This window comes from Parus major, chromosome 15 (genome assembly GCF_001522545.3).
Source record: "Parus major isolate Abel chromosome 15, Parus_major1.1, whole genome shotgun sequence".
Taxonomy (NCBI): domain Eukaryota; kingdom Metazoa; phylum Chordata; class Aves; order Passeriformes; family Paridae; genus Parus; species Parus major.
This window is the reverse complement of record NC_031784.1, coordinates 8,676,365-8,703,560: the sequence shown is the minus strand read 5'-3', so window position 1 is coordinate 8,703,560 and position 27,196 is coordinate 8,676,365. Positions and strand designations below refer to the sequence as shown.

Genomic DNA, 27,196 nt, shown 5'->3' with positions numbered 1-27,196 from the left:
ATTTAAAGTTCATTAATTATTCTAAAAATGCCTTTACTGAAATGCAATTGTATGCAATTTTTTAATCATTTTCTTCAGAAGGTGGCATTTCATCTATTTTTAAAGTCTAAATTTTCCAGTAGAGTTTACCCTGTGTTCTTAGAATTACTCAATACATGAAAATACAAACATTAGTAATGAGCCCTATTAACGCAGATTTCACTTCAAGCTAACTTAGATTTACTTCACACAGTTAAGTGAGTTCATTTCACTGGAAAAAGAGATTCCCTGAAGGAAAAAAAAACATCAGCTACTATGGCTGATATTGCCCAATGCATTGCTGAAAAATAAATTCTACTGATTGGATTTTTTTCATTTCACCCCCCCCCAGCAGCACTTTAAAAAATACAGTCTTTTAATGATTGTTTAATTTTCATATAACTAGAATATAAATCCTTTACATACTGCTTTGCTGCAGCTGCAACATAATGTCTTGTTTTTCATGGAAAAAAACCTAATTACGTGGTTCACCGAATTGCCTGTGGTAACACATCAATTTTATTTACATTCAAAAGTTGAACTTGAGTTTGTTCTCAGCACTCCAGTTAATTCCAAGCCCATTTCACACAATAGTTCTCCTGGATTCATTAGAAACACCTCACTCTGCTGTTATTGGGAGGGATACCCAGCTATTGGAACCTTGCTTTGGATTTCCAGCGCTTTCCAGGCAGTTCCACTTCCACAGTTCTGTCCCACTTTAAATACCCTGGATTTGCTCTAAGTCTGGCCTTGCTGAAACAGTTCTGCCAAAGGACCATCAAATGTCCCTCCAGAAGGCAGCTGTTAATGCTGCCTCTGGAATACCAACTCCTTTTCCCACAAAAACACCAGAGAAAAACAAGAACTATTATGTGCCAAATAAAATCCAGAGGTTAATGACTCAAAATTTCACCTATTTCAGTCAAACCAAGCTTATATTTGGAAAGCAGAAAGATTATGAGGAAGCATGTGGATTCAGTACAGAATTTCTTGGCTTTGCCTTCCATCAGCATCTTTCCTCTAAACTGTTTTCAGAAGGTAATTTGTTGCAATCAAATTCCAAATTTGAATGAAATCAATTTCCAAATTCAAATCCAAATTCCCAGCCATGAACAATATTAAGGTGCTAATTCTTGAGCAATATAAATAAAATAAAACTATAAACATTAGGCTTTTTTTAATATGGCCCTTTGGTAGATTTCAGATTTTTTTATAACTTTTTAGCCTTAGATTTTGTCACCTGTAGGAAGAGGGAAAAATGCACTATGTGAGAATGATCCATGGAATATTCTGAGCTGGAAGGGACCCACAAGGATCAGTAGAGTCCATTTCTTGACTAGAATTGGTAATGAATTCACAAATGCCACATGTACTCATTGGATCCTGCTCTGAACACAGATTCCCTCTTCATGTGGAGACAAAACCACTGAAGGAAAGAGGAATTAAAGCAAAGGTAAGTGCAATCAAAACTCCAAACAGGACACTCAGTTTTTATCTTTTTTCTAATGACTCCTCTAAACCAACTTTCAAGTAAAAGGAACAGAAGTAGTGGAAGAACATTTATCTAAAAAAAAACAAAACAAAACAAAATGAAGACATCTCGCTCAGACACAATAAGGCTCTTGTCAACTTCATGTGTATAAAAGGAGTTGGCATTTTCCCATGAAGCAACTCCTTAATCCCAAATGATGGCATAATAACCTCATTTAATATGCCTCCATAAAAGAAAAAGTTTATTTTGTCTAAGCTGAACTTCAACTGGCAATCACTGGACACCAATTACCAGTGTCAGATATAAGGGTCACAGAACAATTCTGCAAGCTGAGAAAATAGGAATTCACTCTTCAATCCCATCTTCTTGCCAAAAGAATGGAAAAGTTGAACTTTGTTTTCATGTCTTTGGGAATAATCTATGCTAGGCAATTAAGAAAATGCAAATTACTTATCTTATTGAAAATAATCAAGCCAGAAACAGACTTTTCAGTAACTTAATATTCCAATAAAGTCTTCTGTCATAGGAACCTACTTGTTAATTCCACTCTGCGCTCAAGAACCGGCAATTAACCATTTTCAGATTTCACTTCAAATTATTAATAAGTGGTACTCAGCTGCTTGATATTCATTGCTGCTTTTTAAATGGAAGCCCTTCCAAAAGCCTTGCATTTCAGATCCTTTAGTCCTTGCTCATGAGCTGTTTTTCCATGCCCTGGCTGTGCTCATTCCTGGTACCACTGGGCATGACAAGAGTTCCAGGGTTTATGGAGTTACCCAGAGCACATAAAATTGTTGTAATACACATCCCATGCTTTCACCAAAGCCGAGGGATCCCAGGAATAACCTTGGGGAAAATCCAAGGAAGTCTCCAAGTCGGCTGTAATGCAATTTCAGCAGCAACTCCCTCCCTTCTTGCCCGCTGCCATAATCTCAGAGCAGAATGAAAAGACTCAGGAGCACTCTCAATTGAACACCCATTTCATGGCAAGGGGGCTCAGTCTTCATTTCACGCATTGCTTCACACACTTAAAACATGTTTGAATAGACAGGAACATCTTCTCATTCAATAATTAATGTATCTCACTACACAGAGCTCAGAACACACTCTAATTCCTGACAGAGCTCCCAATTCCTCACAATTGCAGAGTAAGACAGTACCCTGAAAGAACCTTAAATAGGCTCAAATTGAAATGGAAAGTACATATTTCACTACTTCATTGTCTTTTACATTAGCAGAATTAAAAAATATAATTTTGTCCAAGTTTTCTATCATTTTTCTTTTAATCCCTAATAAATGCTGACAAGCAACAACCACTAAACATCTACAGGTTAAACATTGACTTAATTTAGAGGACTTGACAGATAAATGAAACTTGGAAATCTGGCAGTTTACAAGGGAGCTTCAAGAACCCTTCCTAGCAGGAATAAAAACTACTGAGTTGAGTTCTGGTGCACGTTGTTCTCCTCAGGAAAGATCCTTAAAAACAGAGCTGACATGTTCTGCTTTCCTGTAGGAAATGAAAAATTTTGTTTATTGCAAACTGTAAAATTCAGCAAATTTCAGGTAGGCGAACAATAGCAGAAATTTGTTTTGGGGCACAACCACTTGGGTTAATGTGGGTGCCCTGCACACAGCTCTTCCTACAGGCAGCATTTTTCCCTCCTCACTTTTATCAGCACCAGGGGATTACGGCTGCGCCAGCCCGATATGCCAAGAATTCATAAACAGGAATGAGCCGAAGCTCCAGGTTTTTCCTGTCACAGCTCAAATTTCAGCTACGTTTTTAAACCTACCAAGCTGCAAAGATCGTGAACAATAATCTTTCAGGAAAGACTTGTCTAATTCATTCAAGATAATCTATTCTTCATAAGCATTTTCATCCAAATTCTTATATTCTACATAGCAGAAATTGAAATAGTATCATTTTTCTGGGGAAGCAGCTCCAGAAATTAATGGATCCAGTGCAACATATCAGATGGAAATCCCAAATACCTACCAGAATCAGTGAATTCAGGGACACAAGCTACTGAGCTGATAGAAGGATGTAGTTTTACCTAAAGAACTATCAAACACCCAGAATTTATTCATTTTCAAGCTCCTGTCTCACATCCTGCCAGCTTTCCAGAGTCCACCTCCAATGCTGTGCTTACAGTCACCAACCTGTACTCTCAGTAGTGGTACACATCATAATCCCTGCATTATCCCTGAGAATTCCAGTATTCTGTACCACAGATGCAGAAGACAAAGAGAAATATATCCATAAATCCAGTACAGAGATTAAAAATTGGTAGACAAAACTGACAGAGAATTACAGAATATTCTGAGTTGCAAGGGACCCACAAGCTTATCAAGTCCAGCTCTTGGAATGCTGTAAAAAAGAAAAAAAATAAAAAGAGCAAAGTGTTCTTTGCAAAAGCAAAGAAGGGAACTGAGGAACAGATCTCCCTTCCCTATAATCTGTGTGGAACTCACAGGGTCCAGGGCAGGGGTGGGAGAAGAGAGAAAACCCAAGAGTTGAGTCTAAATTCTCTGTGATGCTCCAGATGGTATTTGGTCACCAAATGCAAATGAGAGCTCTGCAACTTGCAAATCCACAACGTTCCTGTCAAAAACGCTGCCAACAGTCAGACACTCCCTCCTCTCCTTCCACTTCTTCTGTCGGATGTACAAAAAAATGGATTTATGGGAAAAGGTACTGTGGCTGGAACAGTTGCCAAACCTCTCCAGGCAATAGCATTAAACAGCATTTATCCTTCAGAAAACCAAACTTCAACAAACTAAAGCACACCCAACTTTTTCAGACTTACAGAATCACTCCAGTTTTTCCTCACTCACTACCCCACCCCAATAAGCTTTTTCCACACAGGATTGAATAAAGATCTTTACCCTCTCATCCAATTTTCAATGCCACCACAATAAAAACCAGAACACCACAGTCAAAGCTGGCAGGAAGAAGAAATGTAGGAGAATGTGCAAAGAGACACCTCTGAAGTTCCCAGCTGCCTGGTTAATCCAACCACTCCACTGATCCATAGCTGCTCTGCAAATAATTGTTTTTACCTAATCTCCCGTGACAGCATTTAATTATCCACAGTTTTGGAAAGCTACTACATAAACAACTCTCCTTGTACCTCCTGTTTACAACCACTAAGTTGTTTTCCCTATGACTATTTGAAATTCTTTTATTAATGGCAGATTTGTTGTTTACCAAATCTTCAATGTTATAAAGATAAAAGAACCCTTAGAGTTCATGACCAAAAGTTTTTGAAGTGCTTCTGAAAGCAAAGCCTCAGTTTGGACTTTTCCTCTGTTTACTGAAAGCAGTAAATATACAGCACTATTGGAGTGACTCTCTTATACAGAAAAATCAAAAATTATGACTTGAATTAATAAAACATAATATTTAAAAATTAAGTTCTTTAAAATTTAGTTATCATTACATTATTTCACTTTTAAAGCACAAGTCCTAGGCACTTATATAGGGAAAGAGAAATCCAAAACTCTATTCTTGATAAGAATTCATGATCTCACCAACAGGCTTTATTCCCTAAAGTTCCAACATCTCAGATGTCAATGTTTTGGACAGACTTTAGTCTTGCTCTTGGATTTGCAGCATCAGATTCCTGGGACTTGTGCTCCTGAACATGTGAGTACAACACAACAACAAAGTTCTGGCCACAGAACGCTAAGTCACAGTGACAATCCAACCTCTAGGAACAGCATTTTAAACCAAAGCAGCTCATTTCCTGAGTAAGTTATCCCCAAAAAAAGCATCATGTTACCCTGGCTCAGCTGACAGGCAAGGAAAACCCTGCTTCAGTAACTGTCCTATTTTCTGTTTGTATGCCCTTTCAGGAAGCTAATTTCAACTACCAAATAGTTCTGTATTGTGGCCTGTTTATACAATAAAAAGCAGAATAAACTTCTTCCTTTTCCTCTGGCTGCATGAAGCAGTGAACACAAACTCTGTCCTTTGTCCTATCTCAAGGAATCAATGGACATAAATGCCTTGTTCTGGCAGAATTTGAGGCTCAATATTTTGTCAATACTGATGTTTGAACTCTAAAATGTACCGAACAGAGCCCAGCAGCCCTATCAGCAGGAAAATGTACAACACTTACACAATTTACATCACTTTGAAGTATATCTGATAAGTCACTACAAGTGTTTCAATGTGCTTTTAATATAGAACAAGGAAATCTATCCTTGTAGGATTTACACATGTGACAACAGACAAGTTTCAGATTGAAATCCACTCAAAAGTTACTGCTCTGAAGGCTCCAGCCTGGATGCTGGAACACCTCGAGTGCTGTGTCCAGTTCTGGGCCCCTCAGTTCAGGAAGGACATTCAGGGGCTGGAGCATGTCCAGGGAAGGGAACAGAGCTGGGGAAGGGGTTGGAGCCCCAGGAGGGGCTGAGGGAGCTGGAAAGGGGCTCAACCTGGAGAAAAGGAGGCTCAGGGGGAACCTTCTGGCTCTGCACAAGTCCCTGGCAGGAGGGGACAGCCGGGGAGGGTCGGGCTCTGCTCCCAGGGAACAGGGACAGGAGGAGAGGGAACAGCCTCAGGCTGTGCCAGGGCAGGCTCAGGATGGACAGCAGGAGGAATTTCTGCATGGAAAGGGTTATGAAACATTGGCAGTGGCTGCCCAAAAAGAGGGGATGGAGTCCCCATCCCTGGAGGTGTCCAAGGAACACCTGGACATGGCACTCAGCACTCTGGCTGTCAGATCAGGCACAGGTTGGACTCAATGACCTTGGAAGTCTTTTCCAAACAGAGTAATTCTGTGATTCCATAAAATTCCATAAAGGCAAACGATGTGTGACAGGGATGCTTTGCTATACTCTGCCCCATACTGTACCCAGCAGAAACAGGTTCAGCTGTCCAGACATTTAACTGGATTTCCAAAGTATCACCACTGGAAGCAGCATCACACTCTTGTAACTAAGATGTCAGATATAAACAAGCTCCATCAATTTACAACAGAAACAGAAGCATCACCTGCAACTCCCCTCAAATAAAAAGACACTTAAGTCCCATCTACTGCATTTGAAATATTAAATAAATTATACTTCACTAAGAGAAAAGCATATATTATTAAAGCTTTGCCGGGTAAGTAGAAATATTATCCATTCCTTCATTCAAAACAGGTGCCTCATAAAAAATGAATGTCAGTGGAATGGCTCAGTGCAGCACTTGTGAGCCATCTCTTTAATTATACATGATCACAGGGCTACCTGCATGGAACACGCCCCAAGGTACTCAGCCCTCCATATCTGTGATTTCACAGGCTCTGGTGCCAAATAAACAATCTGGCAGCCATCAAAGCAGGAAGTTTGGAATGGTGCTTAGAAGAGAATGAAAAGAAATCAATATACCATAACTCAGGACTAAACAGTGCAGGTACAGGTGGGAGATAAGGGACAACTCAAGCATACTTGCTAAACAAAATATTTTGTGTACTTGAAACAAATTTAATCACCAAGTCACCAGAAGGTCTAAAAGCCACGAGGATAAAAAATTATTGCAAGAAACCAGAACCTGATCCTTATGATTGTCTTGAGTGTTTTTAACTACTGTTATTATTCCAGAACTGCTGAACTTCAGTCGTTTTCTTGCAAGACACAATGTGAAAAATGAGGTAAAATTCATACAGCCTAATAAAACACCTTTTAGTTCAGGCAAACTAAGACTTGTCATAGCAACAATACACCACTGAAAAGAAAATAATATACACAGGATATAGTCAAACCCAAACAGGATCATAACAGATGCAGTAAAAGTGACTTTATCATGTTAAGGCTCCACATTCTGGAGACTCTAAAGACAATCCCAGTTGCATAAAGCCTATAATCACCAACTTATCACTGTCACCTCTGACCTACCTGCCCCTTCCTGCCTCCTATTCCGCTCACTTGCTGCAGCTCGCCTTGGATCAAGCTCAAATCCTGCAGCACGAGCAAGGAGCAAGTCCTGACATCACAGATTTACCTGGGGTGCTGTGGAGTTCACCTGACTCTACAGGAGAGGTGATTTATTCCATCAGCTGCTACCTTATGCCAGAGCTGGAGTGTTATTATTATTATTATTATTATCATCATCATCATTCCTTGAACTGGAATTAACTTTATTTTTAGAGGTTCCACAAAAATCCAAGTCATGATGTTGACTACTCTCGAGTCCAAGTTTCACTTTGCATTTTATCACACGGCAAAAAAAAGTCAAATTTACAGGGTTTTTTTGTTTTCCTGTAGGTCATAAAATACAAACTATGATGAAATCACATAAGGTAACAAGTTAAAGCATTATAAAAATATTCCTTTTTCACTGGAAAAAATAGAATTGAGAAACAAAGAGTGGCTTACTGTGCAGCTCGCGGTGGATGACATCGACCAGGTTGGGCTCGTCCCCCCACCAGAATATCCAGAGCTCCTTGCAGTCGGGTTTGACGTCCCGGCGCCACACGCACAGCAGGTTGGCCTGCAGGCAGCGGATGAAGCTGAGCAGGATGGGATCATCCTGGGCTGGAGCTGAAATGATGGGCCCACAGTCCCCGTGGCCCTCAAAGTTGTACCTACGCCATTTGATGCCCGTGAGTTCAGCCTGGGGGAAACAAAAAAAGAAGAAAAGAGTCATTGGATCACTTCACAATTTAGTTACATTCACAGTTTGTTTCATTTTCATTGGTTAATTCCTCAATTCAAGTTCAAAAATCTTCCTATTTGTATATTTTCCATTACTCCCCTTCAAGGAAAAAGAATTTAGAAACAACACTGAATAAACCTGGCTTATTCCTACATTTAGGTTTTCACCACAACCTGACTCAATTCTATTCATTTCTACTCCATTAATTTCCAACAGCTTCATTCAATTTCTAACCTTAGTGTTACCTTATTGTCATCTCACAAGATAGAAAGGAAAAAACCCAAACAGGGAGAGGGAATAAGACTCATTCCCTACAGGCTGCTTGGTGGCCATGTGAGCTCAGTGTCAGCCCAAAAGCTGGCCACTTGAGAGTCACAGTTCCACAGTATGTAAACCCAGTGACTTCCTGGAAGAGCTGAAACAGTTTCACATTGTGACGTTACAGGTTCACCAAATCAGCTTTTTATTTTTATTTTGCCCAAATGAACAAAAGCAGAATATGGGAAGTTGTCATTTACTGTCTCTCAACCAGACAATTCTCTCAAACCATCAAGGAAGAATAAAAAGAACTATTTGCTACCCAGATGTCTGGGGAAGGTTTTTGTTGGGCACAGAACAGGTTCCCCAGGGAATGGCCATGGCTCTAAGGCTGCCAGAGCTCCAGGAGTGTTTGAACAATGCTCTCAAGGATGTGCAGGGGGGGACTGCTGGGGTATCCTGGGCAGGGCCAGGAGCTGGATTCAATGATCCTGGTGGGTCACTTCCACACAGGGTGTTCTGTGATTCTGAGATTTTTCCTCCACTCCCAGTTTGCCCCATCCCTGTTGTAGCCTCCCCCTTTCTCTCCACTCTCCAGCACAGGATAGGGAATACCCCCAGGACAGTCTGGCTGTTATGAAACACAACTGGTGTGTGTATACCCTGCTCACAGCAGGCTTGTACTCTACTCTCTAACCTGTTACCACATTCCTGCTGCTGCTATTCCCTCCAGTGCTTCATTTCCAGTGTTCACACCTTCCCTTGGCTGCCCAGAAGCAGCCGGTGCTCAGCTCCAAAGTGCTCCTGCAGGAACAGCCAGCTGGTCTGCCGCAAGCAGAGCAAACACTCCAGGGCAGCAGCTACACCTCTGACAAGAGAGGGCATTGCCAGGGATGAGGGAAAGACCCAGCACTGGAAACACTAACTGTAGGAATGAATTTTTACTCAAAAAGAAAACTAAAGACTTGTGGATCACATATTCCTCCCTTGTCATCAATTGTGTAAGGACATTCAACTTCTTCAAAACCCAAATTCCCCATAACACACAGAAGGAATCCCTTTTTCAAGTCCACAAACTTAGCCCATTTACAAGTTTAAACTCCAAAATTTACTTCTGTCCACCACAGCAGCTGGAAGGAGCCTGCCTGGTTCAAGAGCTGGCTGATGAACTGCTGAGGAGCTGAAGGTGATGCTCACCATACCAACAACAGAAGCAAAAAACACAGGTATTTCTTGAACCTTGAAAATTCTCCGAAAGTTTCACTTCATTCCTGTATACTGCCTGGCACAGCAAGGCTCTGGCCCATGGCTACAGTTCCTGGGACTCTGCCTCAAGAACTATTTCCCCAAACACTGATTATCTAGATTGCCCATTTAATTGTCCTCTGAAGAGGCCTCACCAGGCACATGGCACAGTACTGCACTGGGAAGGGGAAAAACCTATGGAACACTGAACAGAAGGAAAATTTGGTTTATTGTTTGCAGGCCCCTAAACCACCAGGCATCTTTAGCTCTGCAGGGCAGAAGGGACACTGCCATGCTATATGCTGCCAGTAGGACACCAGTCCTGGATTGTCCCAGCTGGAGGCTCCCTACAGCCAGCAGTGAGCTCTTGAACTCAAACAGAAGTGCTGATCAGCCATCCAAAGGGCTGGGAACTATGGAAAAGGAACTGGGAAAAGATAGTCCAGACAGAGATGCACAGCCATGCCTACCTTCCTGGCATGACAAGGGCAGGGGAATGCAGAAGGAAGAGGCAAAATGGAATAAAGTTATTTTTTCCATTGTAGGGTGCTGGAACACCTTATACACTAAATAACAGTCTAAGAAAAAGCGCTCCTCCAAAACATCTACATCTGTTCTGTGTCTGTCCCCAGCTATAGATTGGAAAAAGAACGGGCAGTTCCTGAAACAGGATAATGAATATGACTGTGAAACACAAAACACCAAAAACTAGTGCTAGCATAGGCAACCTGTGAAAAAATAATGTTAAAAGTTTGTGCTATAAGCAGCTAGAACATATACTAAGAACATATACTGAGTCACAAAAAGCATGGAACAGGAAGATGATGAAAACCAAAACCAAAAAACCCAACTGAACAAAGGACGTTACCCAACAGCAGCACTCACTTAAGCCACAGAGCAAAAGCCAGAGCTCAGCTGTTTCAAAGAGCAGAGAGGCTCCTGTGGCTTCCTGCCAGCTCAGAGGTGTCACCCCAACATCCCCCCCAGAGGAAGGATGAAACAGAGTCAAGGAAAGCACAGTGAAATCAGCAGAGCTACACCAAATTTAATTCTGTGCTAACAAACTCCTGGAGTCTGTAATTCTGTGGACTGTGAGGAATGATAAACTACTAACCTGGACCACACCAGTGCCCACCCACACAGAGAGAGACTCCCAAAAATAGGGAGAGATGAGTCCTGGGGCTTTGGACTCAGTAGCAGCATTAAATGAGCTCTCACACATCATTTCCCAGTCCAAGTTGCAGAGAAGTGGTTCAACACATATATTGGGATATGTCTGTTTTGGTTTAAATTTTTAATAGGTAAGCATCAATACTAATCCCTCAGAACTTCTGGATTGTGTCCTCATGTTAATTAAAACTGAATTCAAATAGAGATTTGAATCCAGAAGAGATACACGAGAGCAGACTACACCCAAAACACTTACATTTTACGCCTCTACTGATGTTCTGTGTAAAGTATTTAACACACTATAGGGAGAAGATCTGCATCCACATGGAGATTTATTTACATTAATTTCTTTAAACAAACCAACAGCCCTGGGTTGAAGAGGCCTCCATCTGTAGCAGGGTTTGCACAGACAAGACAAGCAGTGGGCTGTGGTTCTGGGAACTGTTCTGAAGAGTCAAATGTGGTTTCTTTTGTGCATCATCGACAGTGAGCACAGGCTGACCCAACACTGCCGCCTCCTCAGCCCCAGCCACGCATTCCCATGTCCCAGTCTGACACTGGATCTACTGCTCATGGAATCACTCAGGGAATGGGACCATTTCACCAACTGAAAGAAGAGAAAGACAAACATTTCCAGGCTCAGCACCCTGACAGCTCATCCTGCAGGGAATCACCGAGCAGCCACAGGAGAGGAGGGAGAGTGATCTCCCTGCCAGCTACAGCTCCAATCAGATAAAACACAACTTTCAGTGCACCCAGACAGCTTTTCATGTACACCCCAACCAACACAAGCAAGCAGTGGTGCCAGAGCAGGCCTGGCCTGGGTGCTTTCCCTGCAGCACTCAGCTGCTGCTCAGACATTCACACTGAGCTGGGCTGACTCAAACCCAGAAGGGCTGGATTAAACGACTTTTTCCTCTACTCAGATCAGTCCCCACACCTGATTCATTAAACAGCCACAGAGATGCTTGTACTGGGAAGTCTGAGGAGCAGCAAAGCAGGTCAGGGAGGGCAGAGCTGGTCTGATTAGTAAAACTGCTGATTTGAAAGCAGCCTGAAACACTGAGACAGAAACCAAAATTGCCAACCTGAGGACAAAACTGTGAACATGCTGTTTAACTCACTACTGGCTAGAGATGAATGTAGAACAAAGCAGAACTCTTGCCAGGTGATGTAATCTACTGTGTTTCTTGCATCTCTTCCCATATGCATGGTTTTGGCTTATTGCAGTTGCTACAATGTTTTTAAAACTAAAAAGCCTGACAAAAAAAAAAAAGAGGAACTTACAAATACTTATTATTACCCAACACTGCTAGCAAATCATGCATTAAATGAGATTTTTGCTTTGGTTTATAAAGGAACATGTGTTATGGAGGACTGTGCTGTGAAGGGTTCAACTGCTCAGATAAGTGGGGCTGTTTTGAAATGGAGATTTTTTTCTAAGTTCAGCTAACTGCAGTTGGACACAGAATATTTGTGAGACGCCAGTTTTAAATGCACTGGGCCAAGCATGTAAGGAAACAGAGAAATTTGATCTCTAGCAGTAATATCCAAACCCTTCACTAACATCCAACTTCTTACAGTGTAATTCCCAAGACACAGAAAGATCTGTTTCTGATGTTTTCAAAAGCAGCTGTCAGGGTAGAAGAGTGTGTTCAAATTCCACACAGGCATCCAAAACCACCCATAACATCCCCAAGTTGAGGCATTAATGAAAACAGTGCATTGCCTATATCTTTATTCACATGCATGGACTTAGAGTGATCACACAGAGTTTTTCTGGAAATGGACACAAACTCAGGTTTCAGTGACTATCATCACACCCTGCAGAGTGAAAGAGCCTCAAAAGAGATGAGCTGAGAGTGTTCAAACCTCTAATCCCCCTTGCACACACACAGACAAACAGAGAGACACAGAAAGCAAATTAGCACTTTCTTTCACACCTTGCTGCCCTAAATACAGACACCTCCATATGCACCTGCCACAGCTCAGGGTTCCAGGACACCATGCAGGACTGTGAATTCCGAGGAGACAGAAAACTTAAGCTCTCATTCTTTTCTCCCTTCAGGCTTAAATCACAATAATAGGCAGGCTGGGAGGGTCTTCTGCTGATCTCATCTTGCTCCACTCAGATTGGTGGAGTTTAAGCTGCTAAAAATCACAATTCCCCAGTAACATTTCACAGTGCACAACTTGGTGTTGGCATGCTCCCAGCAACCCTGAAGATATAATTAGTGCTGGGTAGCCACTGTGACTGTTTTCCTTTTCTGCAGCCCTTGCAGATGGAACACAAATAAACCCATCTTCCACCTCTTCTTTTATTCCCCATCTCCACCAAATGCTTTTTGGCCTCTGTTTTATGGGAAATGGACAGGCCAACTCTAAATTAACTTCTCCAGATCACTTGAGTAATTCCACCCATTTTAAAACACAAAGCTCCCTTGGAGAGATTATACAATAATACAGACACAGCAGAAGGACAAAAAGGGAGAGCATCAAAAGCTTAGAAATCCTTGTATTTGGCCACACCAACTGTAAAGCAGAGCTGTTTTTTAACTACTTTGTGCTTCTCTACATTAAAAACAATGACTAAAACTATATAAGTCTGTTATTTTTCCTGCTTCATGTAGAACAGAAAAGGACAAAAAACTAAGGCGGAGTCAGGCCACAGAGTGTAGAAAATGATCACTCTGGTACTTTCAAAATAGGAAGGATGCATTGGAAAGGAGGTAAGATCATATCATGAATAAAAGAACCAGATATCCATCGCACAGGCCCTCAGCTCCAACCCTGCTTTCTCTAAGACTTTCAATATGGCAACGTTCACATCATTTTATTTTTCACACTTCTCCAATTTGAAACAAAACAAACACCAAATATAAAAATACTGTCCAGTGGCTTGCCTAAAAGATGCCACTCACACAAATTCAGGTCTACCCAGTGCTTCAAATATAACGTTCTTAAATGGTCTTAAAAAGACCAATGCAAGCAATGTAAAAACCAAACCACACCTCATCACTTCTACAAACACATTTCAGTTAAACAAAGGGAATATAAAAGCTTTCATCAAACATCCTTCCAACCAAGGGGAGGATGTTAAGCTGCCCAGTGTACCTTAGAAACAGTATTTACCAGCCTCTGAAGTTAGGCTCAGTCTAAACAATTCCTCTAATCTAGAATTTTGTTTGCTTCTACATAGGAGAGTAGCTGCTAAGTATCTGTAGTCTACAATTTATATTTCAAGTTGAAACATAAAACATGTTAATGCCATATATATGTTTGCCAGTTTTATTAGTGTCTCATCTTGAGAGCTTCATTCAAGTAAGTAGCTATTCTGAAGCCACCAGAGACTCATACTAAGGACTACTCACATGAGTGAAAATCTGCATAAGAAAGCCCTTAGTTCATAGTCCAAGAATTTAAACTGTAGTTAAAGGTGTCATGGGAATTATACCACCATTTTAATTAAATGCTGTAAGATCTTGCAGACAGACTCAAGATTAGCACCATCTGTTTTGGTTACAGTGTCTCATTTCACTACATCATCCTCACACAGCAACGAAATATCACTGCACACTCCACTTCAGCTATTTAAATAACAGATAAAAGTTATGTCATGTTGATACACTTCACCAGGACGGAAGGACAAAAGGAGGAGGACAGAAGGACTGAAAACTACTCTGTAACAAAGTGTTGCTTGTGGGGAAGGCAAACACCATCCTCTCTTGCAGTGAAATAATTTACTAATATCTGCCTAAGTCCCTGTCAAGTGAATTGAAAGAATAGAGGAAATTGCTTAACTAAAAAATTTGTTTTCTCCACAGTTTTACAGACTGTCTGTACACCCTGAGAGAAGTTCCTATTCCCACAGCACAACTGGGCAGTGCCAGCACCTGTCCACAGACATTCCCCATTTTTTGTGCTGGGTCTGAAGATCTCTGCGGTTTGAAAACCACAGCAGACTGACGATCTCAGCCCTGCAGAGTCTCCTGAAATCAGATCATTCCCTGAACTACATATTAACATTCTCCTCTTTATGCTTTTCATTTTAAAAAAGCAAGGAATGGTTTGTGTTCCCTTCCCTCAGGGCTTCTCCCTTCTGCCCCTCTAAGAGGGAGGGATCACATGGCAGTGCAGAGGCCTTGCATGCATTGAATGAGCTTCAAAAGGACATTTCTGTGAGGCCAAGTATTGCCCTAACTGCACAAAGTCCTCCAAACTTGCTCTGAAATCAAGAACAGACGAAAAATACTACATTAAAAAATAGCTAATTCTGAAATGAGTGTCCCATGGCCAAAAAAAACACCATGCCAAGGTTTGTGCTTCAGAACCCAGCACTCAGCCTCAGCCCTCTTAGTATGCAACTGAGCAGCAGCAGAATGACATGTTTGACTTTAATCCTCTCCCTGCATAAGCACACAGTCAAGTGGCTGGAAAAAAAGGGATAAAGGGCAGCCACTAACAAGCTTTTAAAAATGAAGGATGAAGAAATTACCTTTTTTTTGGTTGTTATTCCTTTGCTCTTAAAACCAATGTGAAAGCGAGCACACCAATGCATGCAGCACATGTGCCTGAAACCGCTTTCTGCTGGATAAATCCCTGCACTCCTTCCCTCATGCTCCCTGGAAGATTATCTAAATGCTTCTACTCCAGAGCTGTTTGTGACAAGCAACAGTGTCAGGGCATTTGTGTGTCATCTTTTACCTTTGCCAAGTCTCAGAGAAGGATTTAGCTGTAACCAAAATCCTATTATCAGGTATCTCCCTGATGGACTTCTGTACTTGGGGACATCTGAGATCCCATATCACAGTATCAGAGACCAGAAAACCAAGGCATTTCTAAAATAATAGATTTCACATTATTAAAAAGCACAAACTAACAGCATAAGCCCTTATGCCTAAAAAGTAAACAGCACAGACAGAAATGAGGTATTTTTTCCTCTTTCTCCCCAGCGTGAGGGTGACTTTGCCCATGCAGGAGAGGAGGCAGCCAGGAAGATTAATTGCTTCTTTCAAAAAAACAAAAGTCAGACCCATCTCAAAAAGAATTTGAGGTGGCAACCAAGTACCATCCTTCCCAGTGGAAAATATAAAAGGACTCCAACACAAATGCTCAAATTTCAGCAGCTCTGGCAGATGCAGGAGTTACCAACAAAGGCTTTTTGAGTGGCAAGCATAAAAGAAAGAGCAATCTGGTAAAAGCACCCAAATTACTGATATGGATCCAAACCCTCACAGAATTTCAAGGTTAAATACTAAAGTAGATGACTGCAATCAAACACAGCAGAAGGAAAATGAGCACACACTGACACACTGAAAGAGAAAAAGTATCTTCTTCCAGTCCACTACAAAAACAGGTTGGCAAAACAAAACCAAATGTGAGATTCTTATGAAAGAAACAGAAGGTGACACAGAAATTGAGGCTATTACAATTCATCTGTAGCTTTGCATGTTAATCACAAATTGCAGCTCATTTCACAACACCAAAACCAGGAGAATTACAGGAATAGTCAAAATATATATATTCCATACAGTTAAAAAATCATCCAAGGATTAAGTCTGGTTGGTTTACTAGAGGGAAATTGAGGTTCTCTAGAGAACAGCTGCTAGTTTTCTTCCAGATATCAAATTAAATTAGCAGAACACAGACTCAAACCAAAACAAGGTGACTGAAACTTTTGTATCAGGATAAAAGCTTAAGTACTAGTTTAGAATTTCTCAACAAAACATCTACCTGGTTCAAGAAACCTCTCCACCATATACACAGAGAGCCTGGAAGATTTTTCAAGGGTTTTCAAGTGCAACTACACCCACTTCAGCAAATCTGGCCAGCCAAACAAACACTGGCCACCACTGAGACAGGACACTTTGGGAGGAATTATAATTCCACAACACTATTCCACATCCCTTCATTTAGCCAGGTACCAAGAGGTACCTTGGAAATCTCATCAGCACACAGAGAGCACACGATGGTCACCCTCAGAGCTCCCATCCTCAGACTCAATGCCCATCTATAGAGCAGCTACAGTCATTCAGGTCTAACTGCAAAAACTCTTAAAAAATCATTTAGAAACAAAGAATTAAAGAGGAAACTTTTGATAAAAGACCTTCGAGTTACATCAACATCTTTCACCTTCAGTGAAGGCTTTGGTTAGCAAATCCAACCCAGCAAATTCAGAACATGGTTCCATGCTGGTGCTTGGCTCAGCAGCTCCTCTCCACTGTCAAGGCTGTAACCCAGCTCATCAGAGATGGGAAAGGATAACGTGATAAGCATGGCTGGAAGCCAAAGGGCTGAGACTCAGCCATCACTTGAAAAGATACTTTTAAGCCCAAAATATTCAAGACACAAACATAAGGAAACAGAAAGATGGCAGCAGGTCCCAGGTCAGCATGGGAGTGAGACTCACACAGGCACTTCCACACGTGTCCTGATGGCTCCTGCACCAACCCAGCCACACAAAATGGGAAGCTGCTGAGCCAGAATCCCATCACCAGGAGTGAGAAAGGGAAATGGGAAAGTCAGTCTGCACAACAAAACTGAATAGGCAGGAATCTGGGGTTCAGAGGATGCACAAAACCTACCCATGTCCAAACATCTACCCAGCAAAGCCATGGCAGCAAAAGTAACAAGACATGACTGGGTTTGCTTTGGTTTGGGTGTTACTACTGGGAAAAGGGGAAGAAGTGGGATTGATCTTGGAGTTCTTTTCCAACCTTATTAACTCTACATGGAATGAAGTTTTACCCATGGCAGAGCTGAACATTTAGCCCTGCAGACTGTATGGAAGTACACAATGCCTGGAAGCAAAATGCCATCTCCAAGACAAAAGACAGAAGGAATTGAAGAAATTCTTTTCATATTACCAAACCCTGGGTTTAGGTAGTGACCCAGCCCACAGCTCAAGTCACAGACACTATTTTACAGAAAGGCATCTCCGAGTTCTCCATCACTTCAGCTAGCTTCTTCACAAAAGGGAATCAACTATATTTTGACTTCTGAGTAGATGGTTGAGAACAAATAATAAAATGGAAACTACTACTGCAGACTTCAATAGCACACTAAAAAAAAAGCAAATAAAGATGCAACTTACTAGCAGCCAGAGTATCTATCCCTCTCTTGTTTTCAGACAGGGTGAATGATGAGGTTTGCAAGTCCCCTTCAGAAAGAATCAGAACTGACAGGCTATTTTCCAAATTTAAAAGCCCCCGCTTGGAGAAAGCTGGACTACAGAAAAGCAGACCAACATGTGAAAGAAAAAAAAAAAAAAGACAAAAGCAAATCTGCAAAGAAATAAAGGAATCTTCTCTATCCTTCCCAAATTTAACTTTCTTTTCTAGTTGTTTTTTTAACTAAAAGAGGAAGGAAATGTCAAACATCAGAGTCATACAATGGACTATCAGCTGTTTCCCAAACCAAGTAATCTGACATATGGGCAGAAAGAAACCAGGGGGGAGGGTGGGCTGGAGGAAGTAACAACCCCGAGCAGAGTAAACTTTGGCACAGTGAGTTAAAGAATGCAGTTCCGTTTCTTCCATGACACAAAAAGCTGCACCGAGGGCTCAGAACATTTCTGTGCTCCACATCTGAGCAGCACAGCAGCTGTGTCCATCCCTGCCCTGCCCAGCAAAGCTCGCTTTTAGCCCATGCCCACCCCTGCCTCACACACCTCGCTCCCTTCCCAAGGGGATCCATCCCAGGTTCCTGCTCTGGGACAGGGAGGCAGGAACAGCACAGGAATCCCATTCCCCAGTCCTGGTTCTTCATCCTTATCCTCATCACTGACACCTAGTGAAGCCCAGTTTGTCAGGAGCAGCCAAAATCCCTCAGCCCTTCAAAACCCACCACCTGGAGAATCCTGGTGTATGACTTCTGCAATATGGAAAGCAGTAAATAAAGCCACTACATGACTGGTCATGCAGATTCACTTTGCCAGCTCTCACTGTCATTCCTGCAAAGACAAGAATCCAGCACCTCCTGCCAGAAGGGAATTATGGAAATTCACAGAGAGGTCCAGTCAAACTTTTATTAAAATACACATGGAAAATTAAATAACCAGAAACACTGGGCTACAACTGAAAGCAGCTCTTTCAGAATAAAGTAATTTAACCAATTAACCTTTTCTCTCAGCAAAGAAATTACTTTTTTATAAAAATACTTGATATGGCCACTATAAAATATTCCTGGAATTAATTCTGTGTCTCACCAGAGCCACCTACAAATCCAGTAACATTGTAGACATACATGAAGTGAGACTCATAAAAGTTCAACACTAAGAGACTGCAGATATATTTAACTAGGTTTGAAAACTTCTTAGTAAACCAGAGACTCCTGTAAGTAAGAAGTCAGCAGTCTATAATGTAAAAAACCAACACATTTTGAAACTTACATCTCATAGCTGTCAGCTATGAATGCAACGTTATCAAAAGCTGGATGTTTGCCAATGCCTGGTCAATAGGTAAGGAAGAGTTTTCCTTTAAATTTTGCTTTAAATCCTCTGTTCTCACAAAATATTGTATTTTATGGGCAAATATGGAGTCATAAGAACAGGCAACCACAAGGCCCTGACCACAGCATAGCTCTTTTAAAGCTAAAAGATGAATGAAATAAAGTTTTACTGAACAAGCTTTAAATTTCCTTCTCTAAGACACGGATTGTGGTTACAAAGCCACTTTGATCTCCATTCAATCCACGCCACTGCCAAAACGTGGTGGGGAGAGAGGAATGAGGGGAACAGAGCTGCCTTGGGAATGAAAAGGGGGAAAAGATTTTCACTAGGTCAGTTCCACACTCCAGGCTTAAATATGAATTTATGGACCTTTCTGGAGTCACCAAGGCATAGAAGAAGAGTGAAGGGGGAGGGACAAAAATGAAATAGGGGAGGAAAACCCCCAAATTTTCCCTCTGTAATTATGATTTTCCTAAACAAGAATACACTATGCTGCAACACTGGCTGATTAAAGTGCCTCATAAGAAGTGATACAGAAAATACATGTGTCATATTTTATTACTTTTGTCATTTTAGAAGCCTGGCCATTTTTCTCCATTTTCATAAGCTGATTAAATACATTCCTTAATATAGGTACAAGGTCATTGTGTACGTTTGAGCTCATCTGTGTTACTCACAGAAATGTAAATATTGCCTCAGGGCACCTTATACAACAGCACCACACAATAAAATTCCCCATCTCAAAGAAACAAAAACGAGGGCACCACTAAAAGCTCAAGCCACATTTCCACATGCACTACTGCAATTCTGCTCATGGATTAAGTCACACATGACTCAATGAGAAATAATGTATTTTTATGGGTTAAGGTAGAAAGTGATAGTCAGAATTCATCAAATTTAATCAAAATTCACATCACAAGCCAAAGGAAAGATTGCTTAAATATTTTACATTTGTGAATAAGACATCTCCTTACTGCATCAGAAAATGCTGAGAACCCTCCCAAAGTGAAAAGTTAAATTTCCTCCCTGGTATCAGAGTGAGTTTTGCTCAGCCCTCATTATCATTTTGCAGTGTTGGGATCACACTAATGCACAGCTCTGTAACCAGCTGGGCCACAGCAGGAAACAGCACAAGCTGTCATTCCCAGTATCCCAGTCCCCTTATCCCTGAGCTGTGCGCTCAATCCACTATTATGTGCATAGGGAGCCCAACACCAGCTTCTAGTCATACTCTGAGGTCTGCAGAGCAGAGTATTTTTATTAGCTGGTTTATCTTTAAAACTACATGTTGATGTCAGGGAACTCAAGGAAAGAGGATCTATTTTTAAAGCAATACTTTGAGCTCAAAATGAAAGCGGTGAACAGCCTGGTCTGAGGAACAAAGATGGCCCCATGTAAACACACACTCCTTATAAGCAAATCTTCTGGATTTGGGTTGGGATCTTCTGTTGGAAACAATTGTGCACTTTTAAAACTGGCAAGTTAATACTAAAACAAGCATGTTTTCAGTCAGAGCGGTATTTTTGCTTATTATTTGTGTTACTATGGCACCAACAAGATGCAAATGGCACCGTGACAGACTCTACACAACGAAGTGCACGACTCACCCACAGAACAGTAAATGAACACACACAGACTACAAAGTTTTGTATAAACTACACTTGTCAGCCTTAACAACAGTGGGAACAGCCCAACCACCTATCCAGTGTTACTGGCTGTCCAGAGGATTCCACACAAGCTCTGGGAAAGGGGTTTTGTAGGTCTGTGGACATCAACAGCTACAATAGAACAACTAGAAAAAAACCAAAGGACATAAATTTATAATGAGGTGATCCTGGCACACACTGGAGCCAGCACTCAAGGAAAAATAAAAGGCAGAGAGGAAGCAGGTGTAACAGCAGGAAGATGATGAGGGAACGCAGCAAGGTGCCAACCATTCCAGTCACAGGACGCAAGAAAAAATTTGTAGACGCATCCCTACTCTGATCAGAATAAAATCCAAACCCTGATAAAAGTGTGCTGCCACACCTAAGGATGCAAAAAGTAGACTGGGGCAGGTGGGGAGGTAGATGTAATTCCATAGAAACATCAAGGAAAGTGGAAACAACAGGTGTATTCTCACCCAGTGAACAGAAGCTTCAAACCAGCCCAGGTGTTCACCCCATCACAAAGTGCAACAGCCCCCTAACACTGATGGGGTTTGGTATTTAAAAGCCCTGCATCTGCACACATACATATCTTTTCATGTAATGCTTCTGAGAACTAGAGAGATGAAAAAAAATAAAACAAAATTGGCAACATTTCCTTCTTCATCTAATGACCAAAGTTATTCAAGTTAACACACTCAGCAAATATATCTCATATGCACCACACATTTTTTTTTTCCACCAAAGATCAAAACCTTCAGTTTCTTTAGATTTTCTTCAAAAGAACTGCATTGTCCAGAAGGAAAATAATAGAAGAAAGGATTAAAAAGTTCTATCTGTAGATCTTTCTTTATTCTTTCATATGAGGAAGCGCTCTCAGAAGAAGGCAAAAAAATTCAAGATCAAATGAGTCAGGGTGGGGAGGGTGTTTGAGAACTGGGGTTATGATGTCAATTCTGTATTAAGAATGTAGAAAAATAGAAAAATCTATTTCCAGATACTGTTACAGTAAATTAAAATTCTTGTTCCTAAGGTGTAGTTACCTAGGACTTTTTTTAATACATCACCCTAATATTGGAGTATTAATTTTGTTGTGTTGCTGTTCCCAACAGTCGTCACAGCACTGGACTCGCAGTGCCACCAGAACCAGGACAGAGTCTCTGAGGAAGGATTCCCAGCCCCAGGACACATGTACATTCACAAAATACTCAGGATTTCAAGGAAACCTCACTCAAGTATTTCTTAGTGATTATCTTGGGCACACTTAGTCTGAGCTGCAAGTGTCACTCCTGCACCCCCAGTTTTCTTTGGGAATATTCCAAAAAGGTTGGTTATCCAACAAATCCCTCAACTCCCCTCCTGGAGCTGGGCATGCTGGCTGAATGTCACTGTCCCAATCTCTGCAAATCTGGGTATGTTCTCTTCAAACCCTCTCCCTAGCACGTCCCATTAAACTGTCAAATACTCTGACAGGACATAATAAAAACCTACCACTGAAGTGATTTAAAACCTGAAATAATCTTTTATTAGCTAGAAGTGAACAAGCTTTCTAATGTCATCTCTCTACTTTTGCCTTGTTACCTAATAAAACTCAGAATAAAGATAACTAAATAATCAAATACTTTTACACAACTTGAGAGGTTAATTCCATTTCTTAATTATTTATGCATGTAAATTCACACCTACATAAAATTCCAAACAAGCAAGATAGACACTGTACAGTGCTGTAACCTCCAGCATGCCAAAATCTCAGCCCACTGCTCGAAGCACTGCATTTATGAAAACACAATAAGCAAGGACTACTGGTTAATTCAGTACTACTGAAGGCATTGAGCAATCAACATTTACTATGAAGTCCTTTACTGACAATTATGCAACACCAAGGAATAGCTCACAGCAGCCTCTGCAGCCTTTAGGAGAATAAACCAAATGCCACCTCAGGTTGCTTTAATTCCTTTTATTTTATTCTGGAAACATCAACAAAACTCACTGATCAAAGAGGACAACTTCTGATCGTGCATGTGAACTGCAAAAAGCAACAGTAGCAACGATCTTCACTGTTTGTAACTTTGCCTTTTAAGCAAGAACAAACAATTCCCACTGCCTGGACCTTTCTAGCAGCCAGTTTCTGAGGAATACACTTACACAGGAACAAGAGACATCTTTTACAGCAGCTGCTGTAACCTGGTCTCACTTCCCAAGAATACAATAGTGCTGTTTCCAGCATGAAGATTCCTACAGTACCAAATCTTTCTACCCCATGAAAACTTCTCCAAATTGCAGGTCATTCTTGATGCCCTTGGCTTCTTCCCAACTCCAGTGTATCCAGTGCTCTGCAACTTCACCCCAATTTCCCAAGACTGACATGCCTTTGGATCCACCATGGCAGCAAAGACAGACAGTTGAAATATCTTCATGCAAGCCCTCGCTGTCACATGAGTAACCCTTACTCACAGGAAAAGCCAAATTAATTTCTCTAAGACTACTTTTATGATTAAGGATTATTCACAGGAATACTGCTTGCCAGTCGAGGCTGAAGTTTTAATACAAAGCATCTTACCTCAGAATATTTTGTCTCTAAACAGTTATTAGACAGCTCTTAATTAGTATTTAAATAAACTGGCCCATACAATGGCTTATTAAATACTGTTTATCAAAACAGACATTCTTTTCAGAAGCACCAGCAGACGTTTTGACTACAGCAAAAAAAGAGTGAAGATAAATATAATTTTTACTACTGCTGTTCTAGGAACAGCAAATTCAGACAGAAAGTGTATTTTTAATGAGCAAAGCTATTATATCTAGCAGATTAAACAAGTTATTATTTGAGGAGTACTGTGATGCCAAAGATGCAAACCAGCCCTTCCACCACGTTACTGGGAAAGGCTCCACGCTTAGAGCAGGGCTGGGGATGTCTTTGTGCAGGCTGGCTGGGAGGTTTTGCCTGCCAGAGCACACCAACATTAACCCATTTTCCAGAGCAGCACTGCTAGAGAACACCACACACACAATGGTGCTGCCAAGCGCTGCAATCCAGAGGGACATTCCATGGAATCCAGCTCCGCCAGCCCAGCACCACCCCCAGCACCTGCACAGTCAAAGGTAATTTTAAAATCTTCACTTCAGATCGTGCCCTCCCCTCAGGTGACACATTCTGAGCCCAAAGCACTGAGGGCCTCCACACCTTCTGGACACCACTGATAAAAGAGAATCAGCTACTAAAAGCTTTTAGTAACTCACATCAAAAGATTGAAAAGCAGCAAAGGCTCCTAATCTCTCTAGTGTCTACAGTTGACAGAAAAATAGAAATCATGAATTGTTAAACCAACCCAAATCCACCACAGCAACCAGACAGAGCTGGCACAGAGCTCTGGCTTCTCCTGGGCAGGGAGACAGCATTCCTGCTTCCACAAAACAAATGTCTGTGGTAAGAAATATTATTTAACCATGAACAAACAGTATCACGATAGACTATAATTATTTCAGAACTGTAATTCTCCAGTCACAAACATTTCTTTGTGATTCACACACAAAACAAAGCCTGCAATTGAAAAACCCCCAACTTCTAATACCAGAATCAATTTTCAAAATATTTGTAATCTATCTTGCTCCTAAAGAACGAATGGACTCCCACCAACTACTATACCTACTAGATTTTGTTCTGTTACACTGAAAGAGTAAACGATTAGCAAAAGCTTCTCTAACTACTAATCCAGACTACTGTAGCTTTAACACTACATAAATTCTGAAATGTATATGACAATCTGAGGTTAAAGGGTCAGTGGTGCTGGCCACATATTTCCAGTCAGTGTTTCCGTTTTCAATATCTTTCTCTGCTACATAAATCCCAAAAAAACCTAACACCATATAAAATAAATCTTCCTAATAGTTTTCATATAGGCTGCATTTTAAAAATACTACTGCTTGCGTATTTTTTTTGTAGACCCAGAATGTAATAAAACCAGAGTTTCATACACAGTACCACATTTAGGCACAGATACCTCCCACAAAATTACATGGAGATTAAAGGGTTGCACATTAAACTCATTATTGTTATTAAAGCCACTTGCAAAAGAATTTTCTTAAACTCATTTCAGTGATATTGCACACCAATTTAAAATTGAACATTTCCCTAGCCTAGTCAGGTGGGAGAATAAAAAAAAAAAAAAGCAACCAAACCACAATAACTATGAAATAGCTTCACTTTATAATTTATGCTAATTGCATGCCAACAATTATTTTTACCAGTGACAGATTTGCAGATTGCAACTGCAGGAGAAGTTCCGCCTCTCCAAACACACACTCCAGTCTGCATTAATGAACGGGGACTTCACAACTCTTCGAGAAGCAAACCCTCCACTGCCTCCCTTCCACAATCAGATACGATTGTTCCCTTCATGCTTCCCGATTTATTTTCCTCCCTGGCTAAGAGCAGCGTAGTCAAAATCACCATAACAATCCCCCAAATCACCCCTCCAGCATCTCGATACACAGAGCACTGCTACATATTTATAAATATTACTACATGCCTTCAAACAGAAGCACCGATACAAACTTACATAACAGTTCAATAAAAAGGCAAAGTAAGAAATGTATCGTTTTCACAGAACAAGCTCTTGGAACAGTTTTCCAGCAGCGGAAGACGACGGCTCTCGTCCCAGATTCTTAGAAGGTACGAGCAAAATACACACCAAATATATGTAGATTAAAAAAAACCCAAAAACAACCCTGAGACAAAATAACAAATATACTAAAACAAAGTTAAAAAAACATAAAACAAAGAGCTTGATCATTTGCATTTCTAAATAATTTCCTTTCTTTTCCCCCCTCTACTTATTTTCATAAGGGAGCTAAAAACAATCTCTTCCGTTCTATCAGAAGAAGAACATATGTACCCACCTCCAATTCTGGCAGAACTCTGCTGCGGGGAGGGGGCACCCACCACCAGCCTTTCACACATGCTACCCCCAAAGTTGCATCACAAGGTTTTAACTCCACCACACCACGCACTGAACAAGTCCCTCCTCCCCTCCGACATTATTCTGTAGCACTGGAAGGCTCCCGACGATCCAGCAGCCCTCTCGCTCACTCAGCTGTTGCCTAGCCAGAAGGGATAATGTTCCTGTGCGTGCCAGGTAAAATAAAGCAAGGTATTTCCAAATGACTTTGCCATTACACGCAAATTGTTTTCGTGTTTTAAATTTAAACTGCCAATATATAACCAGCCAAAACTGATAGCCTGATTTCTCCAACATTAAACCACGCAATCCACATCGGAAGTTCCCAGTGAGATGGGCAGACGGCATCTATGCAAACAATCCGGCACACTACTGTCCGCCGCTGTTGTTCTTCAGAGAAGAACAAATTAAAAGGTTGGGGTTGTTTTGGTTTTTTTTTAACCTCTTGCCCCCGAGCACGATGTGTGCAAAGAGGAGAGCAGGCTGTAACAGCAGCTGACACGCCGTCACAGGAGCCCAGAGCTAAGTCCGACAGACGATCACACTACATGAGCGTTCGCTGCTGCTGAAATGGCGTTTGTCATTGTGAGAGGAGAGAAAACCCCCCGGTTCGGTGGCACAAAGCGCACAGGGCACGGAGTGCCAAGGGAGGCGGGGAGAGGAGCCTGTTTACCAGGGAAGATGGTCGTGTGCAGGGGACACAGAGCCGTCCCCTCCCCGCTCCCCAGCTGCGAGCGCGATACACGGACCCGCAGCAAACCACGCTAAGGAGCAAAATAAACACGGGGACCGGGCCGGGGGAGGGGCCAGCGCAGGAGCAGCCCCGGGCCCTGCCTATAAACCCCCGGCAGCTGCTCCCGGCCAGCAAAGCCGGTGCGGAGCCACCCCCGGGCACCCACCCGCCCGCTCACTCACCAGCGAGAAGAGGTTGGAGTGACAGTCCTCCAGGCTGGCCCCGTTCGCCACCCAGTTCGCCGCCGCAGTCATGATCCTCGGCGAGCCGGGCCGCCACGGCGGGGCATGTCTGGGGGTACGGCCGGGGGACGAGGGGCAAGGCGGGCGACCCCCGGGGCGAGCCCGTCACTGCCCGGGGCGGCCGCCGCGCTCCGGCCCCTCCGCCCCGCGGGGCCCCGCGGCCGGGAGGGGACGCGCCGAGGCCGGGGCGGGCGCGCTGTTCCTCGCTACCCGCCCCCGCGCCGATAATCCTCAAGCCGGGAGGCCCTTCTCCGGTGCAAGCGGGGGGGACACGTCCCCCGCTCCTCCAGGCCGGGAGAAGAAGAGGAGGAAGGGGGGGCCCGGGGCCGCCCTTCCGCG

The 27,196-nt window shown here is 42.1% G+C and overlaps 1 protein-coding gene across 1 annotated transcript in view; it reads right to left on the bottom strand.

The window, feature by feature from the left end:
- MED13L (mediator complex subunit 13L) overlaps positions 1-26,983 on the bottom strand; it is a 167,448-nt gene extending 140,465 nt beyond the window's left edge. Inside the window, exons 1-2 of the mRNA XM_015644004.3 lie at positions 26,798-26,983; positions 7,877-8,114 (exon numbers count right to left, since the gene is read on the bottom strand). Of these exons, the coding sequence (XP_015499490.1) occupies positions 7,877-8,114; positions 26,798-26,869 (310 nt within the window). The 5' untranslated portion in view covers positions 26,870-26,983. The remainder of the gene's footprint in view (positions 1-7,876; positions 8,115-26,797) is intronic.
- Between the last annotated feature and the right edge of the window lie 213 nt (positions 26,984-27,196).